This window comes from Anas platyrhynchos, chromosome 18, assembly GCF_047663525.1.
Source record: "Anas platyrhynchos isolate ZD024472 breed Pekin duck chromosome 18, IASCAAS_PekinDuck_T2T, whole genome shotgun sequence".
NCBI lineage: Eukaryota > Metazoa > Chordata > Aves > Anseriformes > Anatidae > Anas > Anas platyrhynchos.
Window position 1 is genome coordinate 8,970,364 of NC_092604.1, and position 12,534 is coordinate 8,982,897.

Genomic DNA, 12,534 nt, shown 5'->3' on the forward strand with positions numbered 1-12,534 from the left:
ATATTACAGAAATTTATTTGAGCTTAGACAAATTTAAACCGTTCTCCACAGCGGCTTGGTTAAGCTGCAGCAGCAGGGCTTCAGGAGGGGCTTTGCTAAGCCAGAGCTGCAGGGGCAGAGCTGGGAGCAGTGCTCTGCTCGAGGTGCAGCACCCAGCTCACAGATAAGGTGCTGCTGCAAGACGTTGTGGGCTCAAAGCCAGAGAAATCAAAATGGAAAAGCCTCCACTGCTTTTGTAGGACTTGCACTAAGCGGTGTCTGTTAGCCTGGCTCAAGCTCAGAGCTGACCCCGTATGTTTGTTCGGTGCCAGGGATTCCTCGGGCTGTGCTTGGACTCTCTGAGCCACAAAAGCTCAGTGTGGCAGCAGGGGACAAAGCTGTCCCTGTGCCTGCGTGCACGTATCCAGCTCCTGGTGCTGGCATCTCCTGCCTGGGTTACTGCTCTGGTGCTGGGGGGTTCGGTGTGGTTGGAGAACCACCCGTCTGCGTGCCACGGCCGTGCCTGAAGTCAGGGGGATCTGCAAAATCCTAATAACTGGCTTTTCGGCGCTGTCGCTAGCGTTCCTCTTAAATACTGCTGCACTTTTTTCTCTAGCAGCTGGAATAAAGATGAAGGAAATAAGCCGAAGAGAATTTCAAGCCCTCTCTCTTCAGTAGGTAAATTGCCATTGTGCGAGTGAATTGGTTTCATATGGATGCTTCTGATTTCTCCCTGCATATGTTCATAAGCCTCTTTTGTGCTCCATATGCTTTTCTCTGGCTGCCCAAATCCATTCCAGTGCAGAGTGGACACGGGAAGTTAAAGGTATGTGAAAATCTGTAATATTTTCTGCTTACATCCAAGGCCTTGATCAAGAAGGATTAAAGCTAATGCAGGCTAAAGCCAGTTTCTCGGAAGCGGGTTGGGATATCCCTGTCCTGCATCCGACTCGATGTTCTTTCCATCTGTTCCGACAAATCCAATCAGTGCTGGGGGATGGGGAACATCCTTTGGGCATCACGAGTTACCGAGTCCAGGAAAGTCCTTGAGCACAAGGAGGGGCGAGATTGCAGAGCGGGAGCCTCGCAAGCTGGGGGTGAAACTTAACCAAAACCACCCAAATCCAAATGTTTAACAGGCACGGCTCATTTCTACCCCAAATTCAGCCTGCTGTGGGCTTTTCTATGGTGCCAGATGAACGCCTCTGCCTGGAGCTGCTTTTTGTAGCACAATGGCTTGGCCACCCTGTGACTTCTGGTACTTGTGTCAGTGCTTTGGCACCATGGGTGACCCTCCCCTGACTTTTCCTGGTAATTGTATCAGGAGGTATCACAGAGGTGTGGTGATTACAGCCACCACGAGATAGGCTCCGAGCCCTGGGGGCAACACCGAGAGGCTTTCCTAGAATCTCCAAAGCCTGTGGGGATGCATTCCTGCCTGCCTCGCAGGGAAATGTTGCCGCTGGTGTTTCCTCCATGTGCTCGCACAACTTCGTGCATCTCCGTGGCGGCTTGCTCCTGCGTGCCAACAGCAGGTGATGGAGCTGAGCTCTACATGGCCCAATTAGCCATTGTAAATGCATTTACCAGCATTTTAAGCTAATTAGCATTCAGGGCTTTTTTTTTTTTTTTTTTTCTTTAAGCACGAAGGGCAAAGTGCCCAGCACTTGTCACAGAAACTCTACTGGTTTGTACAGGTTGAGGTCAGGGCTGTTGGAGCCCGCATCTTCCTGCATGTTTCACGTCCTCCCACGCTTGAGCCTATTCCATCACAAACTTGCTACCTGCTTGTCACTTCAAAGGGAAGCGGGGAGGAGATGCAGCTACTTACTCGTTGCAGAGCTTTTGATTTGGCACCCTGTTACTGCTCTGTGACAGCCTTGCAGGTGCCCCTGGAGCGCAATCCTAACGTCAGCTCCTTGATATCCGCCGGGATGTCCCGGAGCCTGAATGCCTCAATGGGAATTTTTGGCTGCTGGGAACATCAGTGCCACTGCATTTGTGCTCACACTGTGCTTGTGGAGCTGGAGCAGGGGTCTGGGTGACAGCAGCCCCGTGTACAGGCACCACGGCAGCTCGCCTGCACGCGGGCAGTGCTGGGCAGCAAGCAGGGGCATCGTGGGGCAGTGCGATCCGTAAAGCTAGTGAGGGTTTGGGGGGAGATTTTTGGCCCTTTCCCAGCTGTCACACCTCCTGCCCACCCTAATGAACCTGGCCAGCAACTCTTTTTCTGCTAAAGGCTGGTTGATCTCCTCCTCCTTGCTTTTGGGGTCAGCTAACGCCGATCTCCCGGCACGCTGCCGGCCCGTCACCCTGCCTGCCTTCATCCCGAGCTGCTCGGCATCCTTCCAGGTTAATTAGTTAATTACAGATCCACTACATTGCTAATTGGGGCTGAGGGAAGGAGCCAGCTTGGCCAGGCGAGGCACAGAGCCGTGGAGCCCTGGCACGTGCCGGTCGGTGCCGCCACCCCAGCGGCTTCTGGCTCCTTGATGCACCCCATGGCCGGGCACTCACCTTGCTGTCAGCTCTAGAAGCTCAGCCAATTCCTGGCTTAGCCACCATTGCTTACTGTTCCCTTTTTTTCTTCCTAATTTCCAGGAAAGTGTTGTTCCCTGGCTTCATCAGCTTTGTTTCCAGAAGGATGTACGTTTTTAGCCAGCTTTTGTAACTCTTACAAGGCTATACAAATGAACCCTCTCTATTTTTTCTTAGAGGCAATTTTGCAACGTCCTTGGTCTCGGGGAAAGCAGCCAGCCCCTCGTCTCAGACTCCCCCATGCTCAGGCATTTCTGGGAATCCTCCTCATCTCTGGGCAGCTGGCAGGAGGATGCTGAAATCTTCGTTTTGCTTCCCATCTGGTTCCCATTGCCCAATTGTATTCCGTTATTGCTCTGCAAAAGCAGAACGTGGCTGGCTCGGGCTTCACAGACCAGCAAAGCCAGCCTGCACTGGGACAGACTGGGATCACACAAGCAGTGAGGGGCCGTGGTGCTGGGCAGCAGCGAGGGGAGGTGACACAGCGGTCCCCGGGCACTGCTGGCACATTGGAGCCCCCCAGGGACACGAGGGTTGTGTTCGGGGGGGAGGAATGCCCAAGCAGCTCTCCTGAACGGACTGATGGTCAGAGAGAAGTGCACGGGTGTGAATGAAATTAAAATCTCCATCAGCACGTGTAAAACATCGCATCCTCCTCCATCTTCTGGACAGCAAGACAGGACAAATCCTCTGCTAAAGCCAGCCCAGGCTCTCCTGTGTCTGTCCCATTGGGGCATTTGTCCAGTTGCCATCTCCGACAAACCAAGGATGTTCCTTGTGGTTTGCAAGGAGGGACGGGGCACCCTGTGAGCCTGCTGTTTGCCCACGTGTCCCTCTGATCCTCGGCTCGTTTCACACACTGCTGCACACCAGGGCTAAGGTGGTTTCGGCTCCTGTTTAATTAATGCTGTTCCGTATCATGCAGAAATGTGAGATGGCTGGTGCCACCTTACACCCACACTTGTGGCACGTCGGTGACTCATTCCCAAGTCAGCGTTTAGAGGTGCTAACGAGCTTTTCCCACAAATAACTTTTGGGACATGGAAGCTTTTCGTTTGCCTTCCTTCCTCGTGCTAACAGCTGGCTTATTTCCAATGGCTTGCAACTTCTGTGCAAATTGACTTCGCAGGAGGATGTGGAATTGGAAAGTTGCCTCCCCTGTGAGCATCTGAGTCACACCACCGGATTTTGGGGGACCTGATGTGCACGACAGCCCCCTGGGACCTCCCGGAGCGTGCTGCTATGGGCAAAGTCATCGCTTGACACATTCCCAGTAGGAAATCTCCTGTATTCCCCTGCTGGAGCTGCAGCGTGCTTCCAGCAGCGCGTACAGTCTCAGTGCCTGCTGGCTGTGGTGTTAGTTCACTTCCTCAAGTGCTTGGATTTTTTTTTCCCTGCTCTTTTAAAGTCCCATCAAAGCTGGCTCCCCGCTTCAGTCGTTGCCAGGACGTCAGATAGTGATGGCAGAGGTAACTGCATGAGACAGGGACTCAGCATCCGTGTCGGAGAGGAGAGGCCATTAGGTAGCAGAATAAGTATTTATCGCCGTTGTGTTAGAGACATTTGGCAGTGTAAAGAAAGCCTCGAGGTTTGTTTCGGGGCATTGATTTCTGTGCCTGGGGGCGGTGAGGAGCTGCACGGCGCATCCAGCTGCAGCTCTTGGTACTTCTGCGTGTCCGGCTGCCTTGCTCTTGCCCTCTCCTGCCTTTGCCTCGTTTCTGTGTCCCGGGAGGTGAGGGACCTGCTCTGTGTTGGTCGTGGCTCTGAGGGTTGGCTGTGGGATGGGGACATCTCTATTACAAAAGGAACCGAGGAGCACAGGTGCCTCCTTATGGCCGTAGGGACCAGGGACTAAGTGGTGAATGAAAACATTCCCTCCAACACCGTGTGATAGGGACAGACAGCTCGGTGCCATAAATATGGGAAAGGGGCTGTATGTGTCGGGGAAGCTTCTGACAGCATGGTACAGTGCAGAGCTTTTCTACCATTAGCTATAAATCCACCTGAGTTCCTCTTTTCTCCTCCTTGTCAGGAGATGTATCTGTTTTTGCAATGCCTGCCCACTGTTGTAAGGCTGCACAAGAACAGATGCTGCCCCCAAATTCCTCGAATGAGGCATGTTGGAATGATACAAGACCTGTTCCCACTGCAAATCAGCAGAGACTTTGCCAGTGACTTTGATGAAAGTGTATTTGCATCCCCAACACTTAATGTGGGCAAATCACGGGCTTAATGCCGCATGATGCTGGCTTTAATAACCCTTTTTTCAAAGGACCAGCTGAGCAAATCCATCCTCCCTGCCCGCATACCCAGCGGAGCGATGCTGATCGCCTCGGGATGGCCTCCTGGACCTCTCGAGTGAGGGCTGTAAAAGCCCTGTACACACACTCAAGCCCTTTATTTTTAATTACACCTACACAGGTGCCCTTTTCTGATGGACTCCCTCCCCTGCCGCTTTGCAAGGAAATAACGCAGCCCTTTGGTGCGCCCTCCTCCTGCTGCCTCGGAGGAGTTGTTGGTTTGGGTAAAGGTGCTTTCATCTGGAAAGCGCATCTCTGACGAGGCACTGCTGTTAGGGGGCTTAACCTCATTATCCTGAGAGGTGTAATCGCTCGTCCCTGTGACCATAACGCAGCCTGACACGGGCGCTCTGAGCTGTGGCTAAGAGGTCTCGGGGACAATCTGTGTCAGATGCTCACTTGAGATTGTTTTAACCCTTTGCTACTCTCGAGATCAAGATTCCCTTTAGAAACGGAAGGTCTGGCCATCCTTGGTGAATTTTGGAAGCAAAATCTAGCTTGTGCCTGCAGATCCTGCTCCCAGTGTGCAGACTGGGTGCCCAGCGAGGAGTCCAGCTTGCCGTGGGGCTGGTGGCGTTAGCATCCCTGGGGAGCTCTCCTCCTAATCAGCGTTTGGGCTTTAGGACTGCATTTACCACTTGAAAACAGCCCTTAATGCTTCACGCACAGCTTTAAGAGGTCAGGGGAGCCACAAACCTGGAAGTCCTATCCTGTTTTAGCAGTGCTCTCAGTGCAGGACAGGGCTGCACCCGGAGATGTTAGTGCAAGGAATTCCCTGCGACATCTGTGGGATGCTCAAGGGGCAGCAGACACCAGCTGTAGGTTTAATGTTTGCTGTGCTTGTCGGGCCTTATAGGTACTGTGCAGTAGCATGCAGAGCGTAAATAATGGATCCGGAGCAAGCAGGTTGTATTTTAGCTGTGCATTTGGGGCTGGCTCACATGCTCTGGGGCTCACAGAGTGCTGCAGGATGCGGGGCTGGGTTCCCCGAGGTGTTAGTCATGGGAGAGGCACATGCAAAAAGGCAGTGATGGGAAAAAGTGCTGGGGACGCTTTGGTTTGCAAATATCCTGCCTTGGCTGTGAGCCCCCGTGTGCGCGTGGAGCTGGGTGCGAGGTGCTGGGGTGGGTGCAGGGGGTGCAGCGATGCTCCCCGGCAGGTGGGTGGGCAAAGGTGTGCAGGGACCAGTGCCACCAGCACCACGAACTGAGCTGTCTGGGGCACATCCTGCTGGCGCCTCGCAGCAATCTCACGGCTGCTTGGGTTTGGCAGCCTTGTCCCTGCACCTCTTCACGATGCTGGTGTTGCTGTTGGGTGCCGTTATCCAGCTCAGGACTAATTGAGCCAGCTGGTATCCAAGCTTGGGGGCTGCTTCCCAGCCACACGGAGGCAGGGGATTTGGTCTGAGGATTTTTAGTTTATTTTATTATTTTTATTTATCTTTCGTTCTATTTTATTTGCCCTTCCCGAGTTTAGGTGTCAAATCATTCCGTGTCATTTCGGGCTCTGAAACCACCTTCCCCCCAAGAAGCATGTGCACAGAGGTAGCAACATCAAGGTTTCTGCCCAGGCTTATCGCCGCCGTGCTGAGCTCCTGCCTCCATGCAAAGCAAATCCTCTTGTTCTGGGAACGCACGACGACCTCGCTAGGGTCTGCACAAGCCACGAGCCTGGCTCCAGCCCCTACAGCTTGCTCCTAACTGCAGGGTTAGGGAGTTCCTCGTATGCAAAGTGTATTCCAGCCCAGCTGCCTCGGGTTGTTTTTGCAAATAACGAGAGTTTATTTTAGTTTTCTCGATGTGCAGAGATACCGCTAGAAATAAACAATGCTGGAGGAAATAGAAGAGCAGCAAGCATATTAATTTATTTTTTGTTTTGTTTTAGTTTATTTTTAAATCCGTAATTCCTAAAAGAAAGCATTGGCTCTAAGGAAGATGAATATTAATGGTTTTCTTACGGTGTGGGGCTTTTGCTGGTTTTGTTTGTTTGTTTGCACAAATCCCATTTCTTTGCTCAGCCAGGATCTGTGCAAAGCGACCGGTGAATTTGAGGAGCCTGGCTTGAGCCCTGCTTTTGTTTCTGGAAGCGCAGAACTCGGTGCCTTTTGAACACGAGGCTCTCCGTGAGGCCCCTGGTGCTCAGGCTCTGAAGCCGTGTCCCTGGCCGTCCCGCTGCCTTCCTGCTCGGGCTGATCCACGCTCTTGTACCATGGGGCACGAGGTTGGTGAATGATCAGCTGGATTGTTTGGTTTGGCTCACGGCAGCAAACCGGAGAGCTGGAATGCCAGGAATGCAGAGAGCGTCCCTCACCCTGCCCGGGGAAACCACCAGGGATTTCCCAACCCAGTGCAGGTCAGCGGCTGGAACCAGTCTGTGGGTTACGGGTACCTCTGCCTGCACTTTGTACCCCCACAGCTCTGTTCCTGGCATCTCGTTGTCACCTTAGACCTAGCTTTTATGGCAACATGTGCGCACTGAGCGTGGCTTTCTTGGAGGAAGTTCCGCTGAGAACTGGATAAAGTAATAATAATAATAATAACCTGCATGAGACCTTATTTAAGCCTACAGCCCGCCTCCTCCCAGAAGACAAACGAGCCCATACAAGTGTGTTTTTCCCAAGCAGAGTGTAGAAATGACTCTGCAAAACCTCCCCCTGCCAGTACCGGGCACGGGGCTTTCCCCTGGGCTGCGGGATGGGGCACGGCACCGGGCTGTGCGGTGGGCTTGGTCGCTGGAGCCCTCTCCAGCACGGTCCAAGGGAGCTGTACATTTGGGAATTGTTGCTCAAGGCTCCTGGTGCGCTCCTGTAGCACTTTCAGGACGCTGCAGCCTCAAGACTGGCTTCATAGGTTCAAGCAGTGGGGATACCCGAAGGTCTGAACGTATGAAGTAATTGGCATAAATCATCGGGGAGCTGATAAGAAGTCTGGGGGCGTGCTGTCTGCCTCGGGAAACAAAGCTTCTGCGTTTCCAGCCTGCCTTAAAGGAAAGGGGAGGTATAAATAACCAGGGAACTGTAATTCCACTTAGTGTCATGTCTGTATTAGCTGCGTTAATATGTCCTAGAACTGCAGGAGCGACCAAGCCTCGGATGAGATCAGGGACTCCTTGTGCCAACCGCTGCTTGGCTGCATAGCGCAGCAGTTCCTGCCCTGCCTCATAGAAAACGATAGCCGGGAGTGGCAGGAAGTATTAACTGCGTTTCTCAGCACATAAGAACCTGCTTTATGGGGAAAATGACACAGTTTAGCAAACACTTCAGGATTTACTTACTTTTAAGAATGCTGTTTAATCCTGTTGAAATTGAAAGGATTACTTGTTCTTAAACGCACGCTTCGTGCTTCCCTGGCTGGGGCTGGCACAGGAGCTGGGGTTGTGCGGGGCTTTCCTCGCCCCCAGCTCCTCCTTACCGAAAAATAAATAAATCCCTCCTTGGAAAAACCCTGCTGGGTGCCGGACAGTCACTGCTCACTCTTGTTTTTGGGGGTGTAAGGCTTCTTTGTACCCAATCCTTCTCAGAAAGTGGGTCGCTTCGCTGCGTCCCTGGGCATGGATTTGGAGCCTGATCACAGGCAGGCTCACCCGGAACAGGTCCCAGGATTTGATGTGCCAGGATGCTCAGAGATGTGGGGGTTTGTGAAACAACAAAGCAAAAAGCCCTGGCGTGGAGAACAGCGTGCTTCTCTTAGATTTCCCTGGAAGTCAAACCCTCATCGTAGCTGTCTGAGTCATAAACTGATCTCTGGGCTGTGCGAGCCTAATAACAGAGGGCAGACGAAACTCACCCGCTCAGGAGGGGACGTCCCAGGGGCCACACGGTGCCCCCAGCCCCTGGCTTGTGGTCCCCCTGGCTGGCAGCCGGGCTCTGCCTTGAGCCCATGGGCAATAATGGGCTCGGTCCTGCTCCTCGCCCAGCCTGGGTGCAGTCGGTCTGGCAGGATTTAGAGGTGGGATGCTGAAGCACAGGGGTTTAATAATACGGGCAGAGCGGTTGTTGATAATTTGGGGAGTAAGACCTGATTTCTTGGAGTCCAAGTTATGCTTTAACAATTATATTTGCTGTTTGAAGAGCGATGTTACCAGAAGTCATATCTTTGCTCAACACTTCCCAAAACCAAAGCAAACAAGAGACGGCCAAGACAGGGCTGTGAGAGGGACCAGGAGAGCCAGGCTGGCTCAGTGCCCCCCCAGGACGGAGGTGGGAATCTGGTGGGTGCCTGCAGCATGCTGGCCACAGAGCACGTGGCCAAAGCACCTTTTGTGGAGGAGTTCAACCTTTGCCCATGCTTCTTTTTTGTTAGATTAGAGTAAAATGGGGAACTTGGCTGCGTTTACATTTGTGGGGCTACACTTCTGCTGGAGGGGCTTTACGGCTCCTCTTCTGGTTGCCCGGTAATTATGGGCCGTGATCAGCAGCTCCAGGGCATCGCTGGAAAAGGCAGGCAGGCGGGGATGGTGTCCTGATTGCCAGCCAGATGGGATCCCGAGGGTGAGAAATAGGCCAAAACAGGCTCATGACAACCGTGGCAAAAACGATGTTTTGTCTAATTAAAAAAATCCCTTATCCATATCTTCTGATTAGAGGGAACTGTCAGGGGTAGCATCTTATTTAAATAAATAAATAAATAAGTGGAAGGACGTTTTGGTAATGCTCTGTTTTGTTAGAAGTATCATACGGGGGACGATAAAGGCTCTGAGGTGAGCAGAAAATCCCCTCTTGCTCTGCGGCTCCTCTCTGTGCTAGACGCCCATCGGGGACATTTTATACCAGGGTGAAACTTGGCCAAATTTTGCCGTTCACAGCATCTCATTTGCCTCGTTGAATAATTCAGCATCTCCGTTCTCCGAGTGGAAGTCGGCTGCGAAATGCCAGGCTGTGGCTGCTCCTTTGTTGCTGCCCTGACTTTGGGTCCGAGCGTGGGGACAGGAGGCCAAAAACCGGGACAGGAGGAGACAGGTTTGGAGCACGAAGCATCGGTTCTGCTGCAGCCGGAGGAGCTGAGGCTGCATCCCCCAAAACTGAGCTTGGGGTTTGCACACAGAGGGAAGGATTTGCATGGGAATCCGTGATCTGACTCTGGTTGGCATTTTGGGGTTTAGGTGCGGGGCAGCTCCAAATGTCTGCAGTGTCTGACTTCATCTGCTCAACGGAGAGCCTGGGGCTGGGGGCCCTGGGCACGGGGACCTCTCCTGAAGTCCTTTATGTGCGTCCCGGACACAGGCACCTCAATTCATTCCAGTGGGCAGGAAACCATTACAAAAATAATAGGTTTGTTTTTCATTCTAGTTTGGAAATGATGAATATCACTAAAATTTGTAGTTTTGGATCTGTAAGTGCCTGAAACCATTCTTTGTCTTCACTTAAAACCCTGAGTAGCAATTAAAAAAGGAGCGTGCATCAAAAATGAGAATTTTCAGAAAAAGCTGGTGTCTTGATTGTGATGCTGGTGAAAATATTTTACGCTGAACCCATCCTGTCTGCTTTCTCCAGAAGAAGGCAATGGTCTGCGCTCAGCTCTGACCTCTTCGGTGCCTCTTTACGGAAGTGCGAGTAGTCAAAACCTTTCAACGTTGGGAAGTTTGCCTTGAAAAGAGGAGGTAGAATGAGGCACGAGGCATTATAAACCGTTTGAAATAAAGCACAAAGACGTTTTTTTCCCCAGGTGTTCTCAATGCTGCATAAAACCCACTGGAGCAGGTCTGGTGGTACTACAGGAGCTGCAGGACTGAGCTTCCCTGGGTGACACTGCTGGATGTGTATCTTTATAGCTGAAGGTTAAGGGTCTTTTATGCTCAGTGGTAAAAGCAGAAGCGGTGTTTGCTCAGAGAGTATCCTCCGAGCCCTGACGGTGATGTGCTGTGACGCTGATGGGGGCACTGGAGCACATCCATTTCAGTGGATGGCTGTGGGAGCAGAAAGCTCAGCCCCAAATCCCGTGCTGCGGGTCCTCAGGTGCCCTCCTGCCTTGCTCTGTCTTCAATAAGCACACCAGGATTTTTTTTTTCTCTCATTTCCAGGTGATCTCCGCAGTATCCAGGCTCTCCTTCCACAGCATTGCTCAAACCAAAGGAATTAGGTAAGATCCTTTCGATGTGATGCTTTAAATGTTGTATCTCTATATATACTCAGAGCGTTTAATCGCATCAGAAACATCAACGGGACTGGGATAAATTAGGGTTAAGCAGACACTGAGGACGTAAAAGCACCTTGCCAGCTGCTCAGGAATAGTTTAAAAAGGAAAAAAAAGAAGTGAAAAAGCCACAAAAATGTAATGCACCAGGGAGGGACAAAGGGTGGGGTTGAGTTTGTGGTGATGGAGGCTTTGCTCTGGTCTCCTCCGCTGCTGCCAAGCAATTCCCCTTGTCCCAGGAGGTCAGAAATGCCCGTCCCCTTCCTCGCCACCCCCTGTCCCTGTCCCCTGGGCTCACACCCCCTGTCCTCCCAGGAACTTGGCGCTGTCGGGAGCTGCAGGAGTGACCCGGATTCGCCAGCAGCTGGGAAATCTGTTCCTGGGGTGAGAAAGGCACCTGATGGCTGCCTGTGGGATGGGGGCAAATAAATGGCCTGGCCTCAGGGACAGCTGCCTGCTGCCCCGGCTGCTCCTGCCTGGAGCCCTGAAGAAGGGCTTTAGGACAGCAAACAGCCCCATCCAGCAGAGCTCTGACCCGCTCTGCTCAGTTCAACGCAATTTGTTTGCAATTGGTTCCCTTGTTTGCGTGCATTTATATTATTAATCAGGCAGCGTCTGCTCATTAGGCTGAGATACAACTGGGAAGAGTTCTCAGCCTGAAGAACCTTTCCTCCCTTCTTTTTTAATTGGTAGTTGTTTTTTTTTTTTTGGTTTTTTTTCCCTTTCCCCTCCGTCCCCTATGCCCCAAGCTGTAAAACACTTGCTTTTTTTTTTTTTTCCTTGGATCTTGTCTTGCTGCTGTTCTGGTCAGGGTGTAGCATCACACTGGGCTGTGGCTGCATCCTGGGGCCAGCCCCAAACTGTGGGGCCAGCTGTGGGGTTTAGGACTGGATGAAGCCCCCCCCTTTTTACTCCTAGCCCCACCACCCATACCAGCCACCCCACACCACGATTTTTACGGCCTGAACTTTATTTTCTTAACATCACGCTTTATTTTTCCTGCCTTGACTGCACTGATATTGCTGGAGGGGAACAGCTTTTCACGTGTAAAACAAACTCTGAGTCTTCCCATCTGTTAAATCCAAACCTGACAGATCCCACCCGGAGCGGGGGGGAGATTCGGGGAGCGAAGGAAAGCACACGGAGGGATAAAGGCGTGCTCTGAGTTAGGGGCTATTTATTATCAAGGATAGCCCAGAGTACTGTGGAAGGTTGGTTTGCTTCTCGGGATGCAGGCGTCTTGTGGATGTGCTGATTTTTTTCTCATTCATTCTACAACCAGCATTTACAGTCCCCACTAAAATCCCTTATCTTGGAAGCCTTTTGGCACCGTAATTACACAAGAATAGCAGAGAGCTTAGCGGGGCTTTGTGTGTAGCTCTGTTTTCCCTGCGTATTAACCCTGCTCCTCCTCCCCATTGTAAGCACAGAAAATGCTCTCCCTCCCTTCAGCCCGAAAATCCCCCCACGGGGCTGTCTCTTCCCATCACCGCCGTCCCCGCAGTGCCAGAGCCCTCATTTTGCCCATTGCTGCCAGTTTTTTTTTTTTCTAGCTAGATGATTTCTTGCTGCACCATCACCTGAGC

At 52.1% G+C, this 12,534-nt stretch overlaps 1 protein-coding gene across 3 annotated transcripts in view; it reads left to right on the top strand.

Annotated features, from left to right (window-relative positions):
- The window catches only part of VAV2 (vav guanine nucleotide exchange factor 2), a 122,476-nt gene that overhangs the window by 66,942 nt on the left and 43,000 nt on the right, over positions 1-12,534 (top strand). For all 3 annotated transcript variants that reach the window (XM_027471053.3, XM_027471055.3, XM_072025328.1), the window contains one exon: positions 10,836-10,894. In XM_027471053.3, coding sequence (XP_027326854.1) covers positions 10,836-10,894 — 59 coding nt within the window. The remainder of the gene's footprint in view (positions 1-10,835; positions 10,895-12,534) is intronic.